General features: G+C 37.4%; 1 protein-coding gene across 1 annotated transcript in view; it reads left to right on the top strand.

Annotated features, from left to right (window-relative positions):
- The window catches only part of TEX11 (testis expressed 11), a 243,070-nt gene that overhangs the window by 105,898 nt on the left and 118,936 nt on the right, over nt 1–18,236 (top strand). The window contains exons 12-13 of the mRNA XM_070291774.1: nt 4,717–4,798; nt 7,850–7,928. Coding sequence (XP_070147875.1) covers nt 4,717–4,798; nt 7,850–7,928 — 161 coding nt within the window. The remainder of the gene's footprint in view (nt 1–4,716; nt 4,799–7,849; nt 7,929–18,236) is intronic.

Genomic DNA, 18,236 nt, shown 5'->3' with positions numbered 1-18,236 from the left:
CAGGATGTCTGGCTCAAGGTGAGTGAGTACACCATCGTGGTTATCTGGATCATTAAGATCTTTTTTGTATAGTTCTTCTGCGTATTCTTGCCACCTCTTCTTAATATCTTCTGCTTCTGTTAGGTCCATACCGTTTCTGTGCTTTATTGTGCCTATCTTTGCATGAAATGTTCCCTTGGTATCTCTGATTTTCTTGAAGAGATCTCTAGTCTTTCCCATTCTTTTGTTTTCCTCTATTTCTTTGCATTGATCTGTGAGGAAGGCTTTCTTATCTCTCCTTGCTATTTTTTGGAACTCTACATTCAGATGGGTATATCTTTTCTCTTTTACCTTTTGCTTCTCTTCTTTTCTCAGCTATTTGTAAGGCCTCCTAAAACAACCATTTTGCCATTTTGCATTTCCTTTTTGGGGGGGATGGTCTTGATCACTGTCTCCTGTACAGTGTCATGAACCTCTGTCCATATTTCTTCAGGCACTCTATCAAATCTAATCCCTTGAATCTATTTGTCACTTCCACTGTATAATCATAAGGGATTTGATTTACATCATACCTGAATGGTCATACCTGAATATATAACTCTATATTATTGAGAAAATATAATTCATGCATTCATGTTATTGAGGGTAATATAATGATATATCCGTAATAATATATATTATATGCACTTAGTATTGAACTTTATAGCATGTTTTTCTCTCTAATATATGATGAGTATGGGATCATTTATGTGACATGTCTCTTAAGTCTCCTGTAATCTGAAACATTTCTGTAGCCTTTATTTTGACTTTTGTGTCATTGCTATTTTAGAAGAATACAGTAGCTCCCCACCTTGTTTTAAATGAAAATTCTTCATTTGAGATTTATCTGATTTTTTAATGATTAGACTCAGGTTATGTATTTGTGGGGCTTCCCCAGTAGTTCAGCTGGTAAAGAAGACACTTGCAATGCAGGCGACCCCAGTTCAGTTCCTGGGTTGGGAAGTTCCCCTGGAGAATGGATAGGCTACCCACTCCAGTATTCCTCTGATTCCCTGGTGGCTCACATGATATAGAATTGGCCTGCAATGTGGGCAACCTGGATTCAGACCCTAGGTTGGGAAGATCCCCTGGAGGAGGGCATGGTAACCCACTCCAGTATTCTTGCCTAGAGAATCCCTGTGGACAGAGGAGCCTGGCAGGCTACACTCCATGGGGTCGCAAAGAGTCAGACACGACTGAGCAACTAAGCACAGCACAGCATAGCTCTTACCCAAAGAAAGGTCTTGCAGCAGATTTTTTTTTTTTTAAACCTAAGGAGCTTCCCTGGTGGCTCAGAGGTTAAAGCGTCTGCCTGCAATGCGGGAGACCTGGGTTCGATCCCTGGGTTGGGAAGATCCCCTGGAGAAGGAAATGGCAACCCACTCCAGTATTCTTGCCTGGAGAATCCCATGGATGGAGGAGCCTGGAGGGCTACAGTCCACGGGGTTGCAAAGAGTTGGACACGACTGAGTGACTCCACGTTCGCTTTCTTTCACTTTCATCTGTATTTGAAGTCTGGAAAATGTGTAAGATTCCTTAAAGAGAGAGTGTAGAAAAAGGAGCATTTAGTTTTATAGAAGCTGAATGTTATGAAAGCCTTACAGTAAGGTGCTTGGAGGATAAGAGGAACACCTTAAAGTGGTTATAATACCCACTAGGTGGGCAAAAACTTAGAAGTCCAGTAATTCCAAGTGTTAACAAGGATGTGGAACACTGGAAATTCTTATCCACAACTGATGTCAGTGTAAAGTGATATCAGTCAGTTCAGTTCAGTCGCTCAGTCGTGTCCGACTCTTTGCGACCCCATGAATCGCAACACGCCAGGCCTCCCTGTCCATCACCAGCTCCCGGAGTTCACTCAGACTCACGTCCTTCTAGTTGGTGATGCCATCCAGCCATCTCATCCTCTGTTGTCCCCTTTTCCTCCTGCCCCCAATCCCTCCCAGCATCAGAGTCTTTTCCAATGAGTCAACTCTTCACATGAGGTGGCCAAAGTACCAGAGTTTCAGCTTTAGCATCATTCTTTCCAAAGAATACCCAGGACTGATCTCCTTTAGAATGGGCTGGTTGGATCTCCTTGCAGTCCAAGGGACTCTCAAGAGTCTTCTCCAACACCACAGTTCAAAAGCATCAATTCTTCGGTGCTCAGCTTTCTTCACAGTCCAACTCTCACATCCATACACGACCACAGGAAAAACCATAGCCTTGACTAGACGCACCTTTGTTGACAAAGTAATGTCTCTGCTTTTGAATATGCTCTCTAGGTTGGTCATAACTTTCCTTCCAAGGAGTAAGCATCTTTTAATTTCATGGCTACAGTCAACATCTGCAGTGATTTTGGAGCCCCAAAAGATAAAATCTGATACTGTTTCCACTGTTTCCCCATCTGTTTCCCATGAAGTGATGGGACCAGATACCATGATCTTCGTTTTCTGAATGTTGAGCTTTAAGCCAACTTTTTCACTCTCCTCTTTCACTTTCATCAAGAGGCTCTTTATTTCTTCTTCATATCTGAAATTATGGATATGTCTCCTACAATCTTGATTCCAGCTTGGGCTTCATCCAGCCCAGCCTTTCTCATGATGTACTCTGCATATAAGTTAAATAAGCAGGGTGACAATATACAGCCTTGACGTACTCCTTTTCCTATGTGGAACCAGTCTGTTGTTCCATGTCCAGTTCTAACTGTTGCTTCCTGACCCGCATATAGGTTTCTCAAGAGGCAGGTCAGGTGGTCTGCTATTCCCATCTTTTTCAGAATTTTCCAGTTTATTGTGATCCACAGTCAAGGCTTTGGCATAGTCAATAAAGCAGAAATAGATGTTTTTCTGGAACTTTCTCACTTTTTTGATGATCCAGCGGATGTTGGCAGTTTGATGTTTGGTTCCTCTGCCTTTTCTAAAACCAGCTTGGACATCTGGAGGTTCACAGTTCACGTATTGCTAAAGCCTGGCTTGGAGAATTTTGAGCATTACTTTACTAGTGTGTGAGATGAGTGCAATTGTGTGGTAGTTTGAGCATTCTTTGGCATTGCCTTTCTTTGGGCTTGGAATGAAAACGGACCTTTTCCAGTCCTGTGGCCACCGCTGAGTTTTCCAAATTTGCTGGCATATTGAGTGCAGCACTTTCACAGCATCATCTTCCAGGATTTGAAATAGCTCAACTGGAATTCCATCACCTCCACTAACTTTGTTCATAGTGATGCTTTCTAAGGCCCACTTGACTTCACTTTCCAGGATGTCTGGCTCTAGGCGAGTGATCACACCATCGTGATTATCTTGGTTGTGAAGATCTTTTTTGTACAATTCTTCCATGTATTCTTGACACCTCTTCTTAACATCTTCTCCTTCTGTTAGGTCCATACCATCTGTCCTTTATCAAGCCCATCTTTGCATGAAATGTTCCCTTCTTATCTCTAATTTTCTTGAAAAGATCTCTAGTCTTTCCCATTCTGTTGTTTTCCTCTATATCTTTGCACTGATCGCTGAAGGTAAAGTGGTATACCTTTTTGGAATTGCAAGTATGAGTCATCATCCTTTGTTCTGTTTCCAGGTTGTTTTGACATTCCTGGCACTTTCATATGAATTTGGGAATCAGCCTATCAATTTCTACAAAGATGCCAGCTGGGAATTTGATTGCATTGAATTCATAGATCAATTGGGAGATTACTTCTATCTAAACAATTATAAGTTTTCCAATCCAAGAATATGAGATGTGTTTTCATTTATTTAGGTCTTCTTCATTTTCTTACAATAATGTTTTATAAGTTTCAGTGTAGAAATCTTGCCCTTATTTTTAAAATTGATCCCTATGTATTTTATTCTCTTTTGTTGCTATTATAAATGGAATTATTTTCTTACCTTCACTTTTGGATTGTTCATTGCTAGTATATAAAACATGTTTTGAGCTCAAGACATATTCAAATATGCCCATTAGGAAAGATGGTAATGTAAGAAATTATAATGCATTCTTAGTTTATTCTTGTATTGATATCATCATTATTTGCAAATGGTTATAATACCTGTGGTTGCTTTCCCTAACTTTCCATTCCTCAGGCATCTCACACATAAATTTACAAAGCATGGAACTAATCAATACAGTGTCCACGTAGAGGTTGATTAATGTTGTGAAGGAAAAATTCTGTTCTGTGAGCCTAGCCTGCACTTTTAATCGTAGACAGCTGTTTCAAAATGTTCACTGTCTGGCAGAAGTAGAACTAAGTCCAAGTAGCAAGGACTTGGAAAAACCATTCTGAGTATATTGTTATTAATAGTAAATGTGACAGGCATATCCTATAGGAAAGACAGTATGTTTATTTCATTCAACCATTATTTGCAAAGGACTTTAGTTATTAAGATTTCGAAAGAAAGCAGATCTGATTGATGTGTAAGGTTTTGCTTACCAAGATAAGAATATGGTCTTATATCTCATAGTTTAAATATTGACCTTGCCATTAAATGCTTGCCACTCAATAGATGTGTTTACATGTTCTTTTCCAGGTACTGTTCCATTTAGATTGAATAAAATATCAGAAAATAGCCTCATGGATAGACTGGATATTATGATTTGATCTTTTATAATTTTGATTTCCTTTGATCATCAGTCATCTTGATGTGGTTTAGTGAAATAGGCAATTACTTGAAAATTGTCTTTTACATTCTACAGTTAATATCATTGTGATTTCTTTGTTTAAAATAGGAAGAGTTACATCCAGTTGGGCTTTTCTTAAAGGTGAAAATCCTCTTGAAGAATGAAATGGCTAATCAAGAACTTTTTCAAAGTAAGTAACATATCTGTGTGTGAAAAGTATATAGAAATATTAATACCAATTTGTTGACTGTAAGATATTTTGTGTTATACTAGCATAGGTATAATTTGATGGTGACTGAGAAAGAAACTGAGTACATAAGATTGTCAGGAAGCAAAGGAGAAGGAAGAGAACACAGTAGCAAATTTAGCAAGTAGTAAAGAAAAAAAGAGCTAAGTAAAAGCTATCAGTTTTCGTTTAGTCTAGCAGAAAATTGCAGCTACCCATCATGAAAAAAGATACCTATTGATAGAAAAAGCCTTTGCAATGCTGTGCCTTTTATAATTCCTTGTCTGTGAAGTGAATGTGAAAGTCGCTCAGTTGTGTCCAACTATTTGCGACCCCATGGACTATAGGGATTCTCTAGGCCAGAATACTGGAGTGGGTAGCCTTTCCCTTCTCCAGGGGATCTTTCCAACCCAGGAATTGATCCCAGGTCTCCCGCATTTCAGGTGGATTCTTTACCAACTGAGCCACAGGGAAGCCCAAGAATACTGGAGTGGGTAGCCTATCCCTTCTCCAGCAGATCTTCCTGACCCAGGAATTGAACTGGGGTGTCCTACATTGTGACTTCCCTGGTGGATCAGATGGTAAAGCGTCTGTCTACAATGTGGGAAACCCGGGTTTGATCCCTGGGTTGGGAAGATCCCCTGGCGAAGGAAATGGCAATCCACTCCAGTACTATTGCCTGGAAAATCCCATGGACAGAGGAGCCTGCTAGGCTACAGTCCATGAGGTCGCAAAGAGTCATTGTGGGTGGATTCTTTACCAACTGAGCTATCAAGGAAGCCCAGTTGCCTGTATAAACATTGCTGTTTGTTTTTCGAAATTCTCAAGGAACTATAATGTGCATATGTCAGCATAAACTGATATGCAGCTCTGAGTCATTTGTCAAGTCACTTAAATTTTTTGTGCTTCAGTTTCTTTGGCTTTAAAAAATATATAATATTAATGTGTATCTCATTGTGTTGTTTTGAGAATTCTATGAAAAAAGTATGTAAAGCATTTAGTTCCATGCTTGGTACACAGTTAGTGTGCAATAAATATTACCTATCACTTAGTTATTATGATTACTACTATTAACTGTTATTACTACTATATAGAGGAATTAAGTGAGGCAAAGTATCTATGCACACTGACCTCTTAACAGTATTTCAATTATGTTTAGTCATAAAACTAATTTAAAAATTTTAATGTGTACATGCTTTATTTTTTACTGTATAAAATATCATAGAGCTGTATTATTTTTGGTATATAAAATTATGTTAGTATAATAACTGATTATCCAGTAAATAATAGCAATTTATAATAAGTAGGACTGTAATCAGATTTGGAAGTTGCTGTAGATTTAGTGCCTATTTAGTAGTACTGAAACTTTCTGTGATTTCTAGAATATTAGCCAATCATCAGGAGATCTCAGGATCCGAAATACACAGAGGATTCTGCATCTCTGTAATAGTATCAGCTCAGATATGCACAGGCTGAAATCTCTTCAGAGCCAGAAAGACAACTTCATTCTTATTTTACAATATGGGAATAAACAAACCAACTAAGCAATTAGAGGAATAGTCTTATTCAAAGTAATATAGTGTGGGAAGATCAGAGAGATTATTGGAGTTACCTAGTTTGAGGTTAATTCGTATTAAATATTTTTAAATCAAAATGTAGAAAAGAAACAATTTTAAATGAAATTATTCTTATTTCTAGACTGTTTTTACTTAACTTGGTCTAGATACTCATGATAGAGTAATGAAGTTGCAACATCAGATTATAAACTAGGAAACTTCCATGAATTTAAGTTTTGTATAGTTTAAAATAATGCAATTATCTTTCATTTTGTTATATTGAAAGTATTGGTATATATGAAACTTGCATTTTTATATGTTCATTTGTTTGCTAATGAAAGTAGTTTTAAGAATCAACCTAACTACTATCATTGGAACTTCACCAGTATTTTTTATAGTAGAGAAAGTAGACATTTTAAAAATATGTAATGTTTTTTATTATGAAAAAGTAGTACATACACATTGAAGAAGTTTTTGGAATATACTAAAAATACTTATTGTCCACCATGCACTGGAATATCAGCTCCGTGGCAGCAGAGATTTTTGTGTGTTTTGCCTACTGATGGATTCCCAGCACAGCTCCCTGGCACAGAGAATACGCTTGTTAGCTATTTGTTGAATAAATAATCTAAACACAATCGCTTTTAGAAATTTGATGGTTTATTTTCAGTGTTTTTCTATCTTAATTTGCTCTTTTACAGAATTTATAGACAGCGTTTGTTTTTCAATTTTTTTACTAATCTTATAGTTCATATTGGTGCATATTCATTTTTTAAATGGAAAACAGTTTTATACTCAACAGTTTTAATGGTTGCATAGTAATTTGTCACTATCGTATAGTGGAAACTCAGTATGCATCATTTTTATTGTCATTATAATCTGCGTTGCTTTTATTAATAATATCTTTGTTTGTTACATTTCCCCACATTTATTTCAGGTGACTTTTCAGAAGTACAATTTCTGAAATAAAGAGAATCATAATAGCAGCTGTCATTTATTGATTACTTACTAAGTGCTAGCTCTTTTGCTATGTAATTTACATGTATTATCTCACGTCAGTCTCTCAACAACCCTGAGAGATTGGTGATTTGTTCCCCACTTTACAGATGGCAAAACTAAAGTCCAGAAAAACTAACTAAATTGACGATGGCCATAAGAGTGGCAAGTGGTTTCAAATATGGATCTGTCTGACTGACTTCATATCCCATGCTCTTAATCACTGGGTTTTTAGCATATACTCTAATTGCTTTTCAAAAGGTTACTTTTCCTGCTTCACTGCATTCTCTGTAGCGTTGGATATTACTGGCATATAAAAAGGCTTTGATAAATTGTTAGGCAATACATGATATATGGAAAACATTTAGAAATTAGATTTTTAACACAGGAAAAATTATTGAAAATAGCTAAGCTTCCTCAAAAATGAAACTGATGTGATTATTTCATTTTTTCTTTTTGTTAGCTCTTATGGAAATTCTACATTTTGGCATGTCTCTGAACTTCTGTCTGAATATTGTTAAACTACTGGTGGATCATGAAAGGTATAGAAGAATTGATTTTCTTTTCTTTAAAGACTAACAGTTTTCTAAGGTTTCCATTAACATAAGTTGAATTATATCTGTATCTATCTATACCCATATTCACAAAGCACAATATTTGGCATTGTGCTAGTCAAATTAGAAGATGGAACTGCTTGCTTACTGATTTAAACAATAAGTTCAGTTCAGTCGCTCAGTCCTGTATGACTCTTTGCGACCCCATGAACCACAGCACACCAGGCCACCCTGTCTATCACCAGCTCCCGGAGTTTACCCAAACTCATGTCCATTGAGTCAGTGATGCCATCTAACCATCTCATCCTCTGTTGTCCCCTTCTCCTCCTGCCTTCAATCTTTCCCAACATCAGGGTCTTTTCCAATGAGTCAGCTCTTCGTATCAGGTAGCCAAAATATTGGAGTTTCAGCTTCAACATCAGTCCTTCCAGTGAACACCCAGGACTGATCTCGTTTAGAATGGACTGGTTGGATCTCCTTGGAGTCCAAGGGACTCTAAAGAGTCTTCTCCAACACCACAGTTCAAAGCATCAATTCTTCAGCACTCAGCTTTCTAGTCCAACTCTCACATCCATACTTGACTACTGGAAAAACCATAGCCTTGACTAGATGAACCTTTGCTGGCAAAGTAATGTCTCTGCTTTTTAATATGTTGTCTAGGTTGGTCATAACTTTCCTTCCAAGGAGTAGTCAAGGAATAAACAAGTAGTCAAGTCAATTTTAAAATATATATTAAAGTTTAAAAAAAAAATGAAAAAAGTTTCATTTTAAAATAGGGTTTTGTAAAACCAGAGTTGATGACTAGGTTAACTTGCAGGTCAGTGTCATGTTGAACTGGAAGGCCTGTGTGAGTGTAGTTCTGCAGATGATACACCCCTCTGGCTCTATCATCATGGGATTATTAATGTCAGAAGGGACCTTAAAGTACCTGTAGACCTCTTTAGTGGTTTTCAAGCTTTGGTATTCATCAAAATTATTGGGAAATAAGCACTTGAAAAGGTGCTGAACCTGGTTAGCAATCAGGAGAATGCAAATTAAAACCACAATGAGAAACTGCTTCATACTACTAGAATGGCTGTAATGAAAAAGATAGATAATAACAGAAATTGACAAGGATGTGAAAAAATTGTAATCCTCATACACTGCTGGTAAAATGGTACAGCTACTTTAGAAACTGTCTGTCAGTTCCTGAATAAATTAGAGAGTTACCATATGACCCAGCCGTTCCAATCCTGAGTTAAACAGGAAACATATCCATATAAACACAGGTATATGAATGTTTCTAGAAGCATTATTTTTAATAATCAAATATGGAAATAACCAAAATATCTATGAACTAATGAAAAGCAAAATGTAGTATACTTATATCATGGAATATTGTTGTTTAGTTGCTAAGTCATGTCTGACTCTGTGACCCCATGAACTGCATGCAGCATGCCAGGCATTCCTGTCCTTCACTATCTCCCAGAGTTTGCTCAAACTCATGTCCATTGAGTTGGTGATGCCATCCAACCATCTCATCCTCTGTCACCCCCTTCTCCTCTTGCTCTCAATCTTTTCCAGCATCTGGGTCTTTTCCAGTGAATAGGCTCTTTGCATCAGGTGACCAAAGGATTGGAGCTTCAGCTTCAGCATCAGTCCTTCCAATGAATATTCAGGGTTGATTACTTTTAGGATCGACTGGTTTTATCTTGCTGTCCAAGGGACTCTCAAGAGTCTTCTCCAGCACCAGAGTTTGAAAGCATCAGTTTTTTGGCGCTCAGCCTTTATGGTCCAACTCTCACATCCCTACATGACTACTGGAAAAACCATAGCTTTAACTATATGGACCTTTGTCAGCAAAGTAATGTCTCTGCTTTTTAATATGCTCTCTAGGCTTATTGTAGCTTTTCTTGCAAGGAGCAAGCATCCTTTCATTTCATGGCTGCAGTCACCATCTGCAGTGATTTTGGAGCCCAAGGAAATAAAATCTCTTCCTATTTCCATTGTTTTCCCATCTATTTGCCATGAAGTGATGGTACCAGATGCCATGATCTTAGTTTGTTGAATGTTGAGTTTTAAGCCAGCTTTTTCATTCTCCTTTTTCACTTTTTTCAAGAGGCTCTTTGCTTTCTGCCATAAGGGTGGTGTCATCTGCATATATGAGGTTTTTGATGCTTCTCCTGGCAGTTTTGATTCTAGCTTGTGAGTTATCCGGCCTGGCACTTCTCATGGTGTACTTACTCTGTATATAAGTTAAATAAGTAGGGTGACAGTATACAGCCTTGACATACTTCTTTCCCAGTTTTGAACCAGTCCTTGGTTCCATGTCCAATCCTAACTGTTGCTTCTTATCCTGCATACAGGCTTCTCAGGAGACAGGTGAGGTGGTCTGGTATTCCCATCTCTTAAAGAATTTTCCACAGTTTGTTGTGATCCACATAGTCAAAGGCTTTAACATAGTCAGTGAAGCAGATGTTTTCTCTGAAATTCTCTTGCTTTTTCTGTGATCCAACGGATATTGGCAATTTGATCTCTGGTTCCTCTGCCTTTTCTAAATCCAACTTGTGCATCTGAAGTAAGTAATTACATGAATATACAGTTTTAATTGTTTTTTTTTTTTTTTTTGGTCCGTGCTGGGTCTTTGTTGCTGTGCATGGGCTTTCTCTAGTGGAGGAGAATGGTGGCTGCTCTTCTAGTTGTGGTGCATGGGCATCACATTGCAGTGGCTTCTCTTTTTGCAGAGTATGAGCTATAGGACATGGGTCTTCAGTTGTTACCATGCTGGACATGGGCTCAGTAGTTGTGGCTCTCAGGCTCCAGAGCACAGGTTCAGCAGTTGTAGCACCTAGGCTTAGTTGTCCTGTGGTAAATGGGATCTTCCCAGACAAGAAAATGAACCAGTGTCCGCTTCGTTGCAAGGCAGATTCTTAACCACTGGACCACCTGGGAAGCCCCACGTGAATGTAAATTTTAATTCACATGTTCTTAGTGAAGTCATTTCTTTGGGAAACTCATTTGGCAGGGACTAATCTTACTCTCTTTTCTATGCTGAAATTGATTTGCCGAGATGGAATTGATTTTATGAACTACATACTCAATTTTAGATTTAAAGATTGAATTCTTAAGAATGTTTTCTGATTCTTAACATTGTAATAATGGAAAACATTGTTTATTTTGCCTTTCTCAATTAATATTACTAAAGTTACTAAAGAACTACAAATTAAACTGTAGTATAGTGTGATACTAAATTCTTATTAGACAAATTTGGAATATCAGATGTAGTGGACATCTACTGCTTTTGGTCAGTCATTACTCATTCAGTCCACTTTCTTATTGATAACATTATCCAAATTTCCATTTAGGTAGCTACTTATTCCCTATCAGTGTATGTGGACATTGACATATTAGTGTAGGAAGAAGAATTTGTTTTCTATTTGCAATCAAAAAAATAATCAATTTCAAGAAGAAAATTTGACAAATTAAGTATTTTTTAGATTTCAAATTTAAAATATAGCTTGTATTTTTTTACATGTTTGTACTATGTTAGTATGTGTGTACTTAGTCACTCAGTCATGTCCGACTCTGCAACCCCATGGACTCCTCTGTCTATGGGGATTCTCCAGGCAAGAATACTGGAGTGGGTTGCCATGCCCTCCTCCAGGGGTCTTCCCAACCCAGGTCTCTCGCATTGCAGGCAGATTCTTTACCATCTGAGCCACCAGGGAAGCTGTTAGTATGCTTGCACAATAATTCAGTTAATAAAGTTTGGTTACATATCTGGCCATTTTTTTAACGTGTGGTCTATTTCACTCATGTATATTATATAATTGCATCTATAGACCGTATAAAAAGTTGCATTATATAATGGATAATTATTTTAATCATTGTATAGCAAAAGCAAAAATACATGTTACGTAGAGAAGTTTCTTTTAGTGATAAAAGCTAAATGTGCAGAATGTTAACTGTTAGAAAGTGAATGCAGTTCTGCTATTAAGAAAGCTAATGTAGTCTTCTGATGACAAAATTTTGAGTACTATGATGAATGAATGAAAATATCATGTTTCAAGTGATATAATTTTTTTTTTTTTTACCTTTTGTAGTCAAGCTTCTTTAGGAGTCACAGTGCAGACAACTCCAGGTTATTTGTTTATGAGATCCTGATCATACATGGTGCTGTATAAAGGAAGAACACATGCTTTGAGTTCTAGAAAAGCAGTTAGTTTGACATTTTGTTATTGTGAATAGTTTCCCAGAAACTATTTGCTTGTGTCTGTTTACTCTCTGACTTTATCATTTAAGTAAACTTGTCTAAAGATAAGATTAATTTGGCATGCCTTTTTCTCACCACTCCTTGCTGGTTTATGTTAATCTCAAACTTTATAATATATATATATATATGATCAACTGAAGATCTTGTTAAAATAGAGATTTTAATTTAAAAGGTCTGGGATGGGGACTAAGATTTGCATTTCTAACAAGCTTCCTGATGATGCTGATATTGTAGATCTGTGAACCATACTTTGGCCAGGTTTGGGAGTTTATTTATTGCCAACTTTGTGGCGTGGGGGGGGGGGCGGATCACAATTTTTCCTGTCTCTAGTTATCATCACCCCTCCGGTTTTCCATAATTTCTTAAAGACTTTTATGAGTCTCATCTACAAATGTCTTAGTCTCTTATAATACAAATTCATTTGATCTAAGGGTCCTAAAGTGAAAGTGAAATCGCTCAGTCATGTCTAACTCTTTGCGACCCCATAGACTGTAGCCTATCAGGCTCCTCTGTCCATGGGATTTTCCAGGCAAGAGTGCTGGAGTGGATTGCCATTTCCTTCTCCAAGGGATTTTCCCTACCCAGGAATCAAACCCGGGTCTCCTGCATTGCAGGCAGACACTTTACCGTCTGAGCCACCAGGGAAGCCCTAAACTCTTTCATAGAACTCTTTTATTAGTTACTATTACTACTGTCTTCTCACATTGCTTTTTAATTTCTTTTCAGAATTTTTATCAATATTTTTACTCTGAAATTTACCATGAGTATAATGAAAATTTTAAAGAAAAAAGATCATATTTAACTTACTATCCTAACAATCTGTTTTTAGCTTTTTTCTTTCCTTCAGCTTTGTTCCCAGCCTTTTTCTTAAAGAAGGCTTGATTTTTTTTATTAACATAATAGTTTTTGAACTCACTGTTGAATATTACAATAAAATGTTTGAGCTCTCTCATTTCTTCACACTAAAAGAGTTCCTGAAGAGTTCTATTGATATAAAATTGGATATAATAAATACTATTTTTCCATAGGTTTACATTATAAAAATAAAAATGACTTACCTCCAGGAAATTCCCAGGCTATCCAGTGGTTAGGACTCCATGCTTTCACTGCTGAGGGCCTGGGTTCAATCCCTGGTTGGGGAACTAAGATCTACAAATGGACCATAACTATAATGAAAATTTTAAAGAAAAAAGATCATATCTAAGCTTAGTATCCTAATGAGTTGTGCGGCATGGTCAAAAAAAAAGACTTACCTCCAAAAAATATTTGGCTCTAAGATATAATAAAATCATACTTAGGAATACAGCAAAATTTTTTAATGATATGTAGATGAACTTCATTCCTTTAATATGTAATAATAAGTACTTGAGTGGGTTGCAGAAATGGCATGCTAGCTGAGATGAGTGAGATAATTTCCTAAAAACATAGAAAAAGAGGCAGATTTCTAATATTAAGGCCTCACACTCTCAATACTAATTCCTTCCTGGGATAGGTCTAAAGGATTATCATTAGACACTAAGAGGTAAAAGCAGACATCAACTACCTCTGGGATTTTATTTAATCATGCCACATGGTTTTTCCCATATAATAGCTACCATCAAAACTGAGGACTGTTGTTAAGACTGTTACCAAAGATCTTTCTTCTTCTCTCTTGTTTCTGGTGAGACACTCATATAACATACTTTGGTAAGGCATGAATTAGAATTTTTGTTTTAATAAAAATTCTTAATGAGTTCATTAGAAATCATAGTTCCAGTCTTGAGGAAGTGAAGGTGGCACAGAATATATACTCATTTCTTGACTTTTCAGTATATTTTGTTTGGATAGATCATTTGTAGTTTTTTTTTTTAAATTTCCCCCTGGGGTAGGGATTGGTTTTAGGATGTTTGAGATGGTAAAAGGAATAGAAAGGATTTTTTAAGGTTGATTGTTTTTCAGAGACGAGTTTGATTTTCCTTAGCACATTGGTTGCATTGCAGTTCATTTTATCAACAAAAATTGTGTCTAGTGCAACATGTTGTCAGGGGTCTGGTTGGAGATAAAAAGAAATACAAGAAGCAAACATTCCTCCAATGAATTTACTGTCCACTACAATAAGCTAAGCATGTGTATGCTTGATCAGTCAGCTGATAGTAAAATGTAGAATTTGAGAAATGCATAGTATAGGTGATTTATATGAATCCTATATGACTGTAGAAGAAGGAGTAAAAGCTCACTGTGGGGTCCATTGGTCACAGAATGCTTAATGAAGGGGATAGCGACTTAGAAATGGGTAAGATTTTCATAGGTGAGTAAGTAGTAATGACTGAAAGGAAGATTAAAGTGATCAAAAATGTGAGCACAAGGTGCTAAAATTTAGTCCAATTTAGCATCGTCTATGTAAAGGACAATATATGGAACACATAGGGGCTTCTTTCAGGGAACTTACAAGTCTTACTGTAAAGATATTTGTAAAGATAACAATACAAGACAGCACATGGAAAAGGAGAATAATTGACAAATTAGTATAGGAATTCAGAAGAGGCCTAGACCATTGTGTACTGGAAACATCAGAAAGATTTCTTTGAAAGTGAGATTTGAGCTAGGCTTTGAAGGTTGGAGAGGACTAGGAAGATGGAAAGGAGGAATAAGGATGTATTCAGAATATGATTAGCAGTTCAGAGAGGCTGCAGCATCTGGTCCCATCAGTTCAGTTCAGTTCAGTTGCTCAGTCGTGTCCGACTCTTTGCAACCCCATGAATCGCAGCACGCCAGGCCTCCCTGTCCATCACCAACTCCCGGAGTTCACCCAAACTCAGGTCCATTGAGTCAGTGATGCCATCCAGCCATCTCATCCTCTGTTGTCCCCTTCTCCTGCCCCCAATCCCTCCCAGCATCAGGGTCTTTTCCAGTGAGTCAACTCTTCGCATGAGGTGGCCAAAGTATTGGAGTTTCAGCTTTAGCATCAGTCCTTTGAATGAACACCCAAGACTGATCTCCTTTAGAATGGACTGGTTGGATCTCCTTGGAGTCCAAGGGACTCTCAAGAGTCTTCTCCAACACCACAGTTCAAAAGCATCAATTCTTCGGCACTCAGCTGTCTTCACAGTCCAACTCTCACATCCATACATGACCGCAGGAGAAACCATAGCCTTGACTAGACAGACCTTTGTTGACAAAGTAATGTCTCTGCTTTTGAATATGCTCTCTAGGTTGGTCATAACTTTCCTTCCAAGGACAAGCGTCTTTTAATTTCATGGCTGCAGCCACCATCTGCAGTGATTTTGGAGCCCCAAAAACTAAAGTCTGACACTGTTTCCCCAACTATTTTCCATGAAATGATGGGACCAGATGCCATGATCTTCATTTTCTGAATGTTGAGCTTTAAGCCAACTTATCGACTCTGCTCTTTCACTTTCATCAAGAGGTTTTTTAGTTCCTCTTCACTTTCTGCCATAAGGGTGGTGTCATCTGCATATCTGAGGTTATTGATACTTCTCCTCGAAATCTTGATTCCAGCTTGTGCTTCTTCCAGCCCAGCATTTCTCATGATGTACTATGCATGTAAGTTAAATAAGCAGGGTGACAATATACAGCCTTGACGTACTCCTTTTCCTATTTGGAACCAGTCTGTTGTTCCATGTCCAGTTCTAACTGTTGCTTCCTGACCCGCATATAGGTTTCTCAAGAGGCAGGTCAGGTGGTCTGGTATTCCCATCTTTTTCAGAATTTTCCACAGTTTATTGTGATCCACACAGTCAAAGGCTTTGGCATAGTCAGTAAAGCAGAAATAGATGTTTTTCTGGAACTCTCTTCCTTTTTCCATGACCCAGCAGATGTTGGCAATTTGATCTCTGGTTCCGCTGCCTTTTCTAAAACCAGCTTGAACATCTGGAAGTTCATGGTTCACGTATTGCTGAAGCCTGGCTTGGAGAATTTTGAGCATTACTTTACTAGCATGTGAGATGAGTGCAATTGTGCAGTAGTTTGAGCATTCTTTGACATTGCCTTTCTTTGGAATTGGAATGAAAACTGACCTTTTCCAGTCCTGTGGCCACTGCTGAGTTTTCCAAATTTGCTGGCATATTGAGCGCAGCACTTTCACAGCATCATCCTCCAGGATTTGAAGTAGCTCAACTGGAATTCTATCACCTCCACTAGCTTTGTTCGTAGTGATGCTTTCTAAGGCCCACTTGACTTCACATTCCAGGATGTCTGGCTCTAGGTGAGTGATCACACCATCGTGATTATCCGGGTCATGAAGATCTTTCTGCTTATGTTCCTGCTTTCTGGAGAGTTTTTTTTTATCATGAATGGATGTTGAATTTTGTCAAAGGCTTTCTCTGCTATCTATTGAGATAATCATATGGCTTTTATTTTTCAATTTGTTAATGTGATGTATTATATAGATTGATTTGCAGATATTGAAGAATCCTTGCATCCTGGGATAATGCCCACTTGGTCATGATATATGATCTTTTTAATGTGTTGTTGGATTCTGATTGCTAGAATTTTGTTAAGGATTTTTGCATCTATGTTCATCAGTGATATTGGCCTGTAGTTTTCTTTTTTTGTGGCATCTTTGTCAGGTTTTGGTATTAGGGTGATGGTGGCCTCATAGAATGAGTTTGGAAGGTTACCTTCCTCTGCAATTTCCTGGAAGAGTTTCAATAAGGATAGGTGTTAGCTCTTCTCTAAATTTTTGGTAGAATTCAGCTATGAAGCCGTCTGGATCTGAGCTTTTGTTTGTTGGAAGATTTCTGATTACAGTTTCATTTTCTGTGCTTGTGATGGTTCTGTTAAGATTTTCTGTTTCTTCCTGGTTCAGTTTTGGAAAATTGTACTTTTCTAAGAATTTGTCCATTTCTTCCAAGTTGTCCATTTTATTGGCATATAATTGCTGATAGTAGTCTCTTATGATCCTTTGTATTTCTGTGTTGTCTGTTGTGATCTCTCCATTTTCGTTTCAAATTTTATTGATTGATTTTTCTCCCTTTGTTTCTTGATGAGTCTGGCTAATGGTTTGTCAATTTTATTTATCCTCTCAAAGAACCAGCTGTTGGCTTTGTTGATTGTTGCTATGGTCTCTTTTGTTTCTTTTGCACTTATTTCTGCCCAAATTTTTAAGATTTCTTTCCTTCTACTAACCCTGGGGTTCTTCATTTCTTCCTTTTCTAGTTCCTGTAAGTATAGAGTTAGGTTATTTATTTGACATTTTCTTGTTTCTTGAGGTATGCCTGTATTGCTATGAACCTTCCCCTTAGCACTGCTTTTACAGTGTCCCACAGGTTTTGGGTTGTTGCGTTTTCATTTTCATTCATTTCTATGCATATTTTGATTTCTTTTTTGATTTCTTCTGTGATTTGTTGGTTATTCAGCAGCGTATTGTTCAGCCTCCATATGTTGGAATTTTTAATAGTTTTCCTCCTGTAATTGAGATCTAATCTTAATGCATTGTGGTCAGAAAAGGTGCTTGGAATGACTTCAGTTTTTTTGACTTTACCAAGGCTAGATTTATGGCCCAGGATGTGGTCTGTCCTGGAGAAGGGTCCATGTGCCCGTGAGAAAAAGTTGAAATTCATTGTTTTGGGGTGAAATGTCCTATACATATCAATTAGGTCTAACTGGTCTATTGTATCATTTAAAGTTTGTGTTTCCTTGTTAATTTTCTGTTTAGTTGATCTATCCATAGATGTGAGTGGGGTATTAAAGTCTCCCACTATTATTGTGTTATTGTTAATTTCCCCTTTCATACTTGTAGCATTTGCCTTACATATTGCGGTGCTCTTATGTTGGGTGCATATATATTTATAATTGTTATATCTTCTTCTTGGATTGATCCTTTGATCATTATGTAGTGTTCTTCTTTATCTCTTTTCACAGCCTTTGTTTTAAAGCCTATTTTATCTGATATGAGTACTGCTACTCCTGCTTTCTTTTGGTCTCTATTTGCATGGAATATCTTTTTCAAGCCCTTCACTTTCAGTATGTATGTGTCCCTTGTTTTGAGGTGGGTCTCTTGTAAGCAGCATATAGAAGGGTCTTGTTTTTGTATCCATTCAGCC

The sequence above is a fragment of the Ovis canadensis genome, chromosome X, assembly GCF_042477335.2.
Source record: "Ovis canadensis isolate MfBH-ARS-UI-01 breed Bighorn chromosome X, ARS-UI_OviCan_v2, whole genome shotgun sequence".
Taxonomy (NCBI): domain Eukaryota; kingdom Metazoa; phylum Chordata; class Mammalia; order Artiodactyla; family Bovidae; genus Ovis; species Ovis canadensis.
This window is presented reverse-complemented; position numbering and strand designations above follow the sequence as displayed.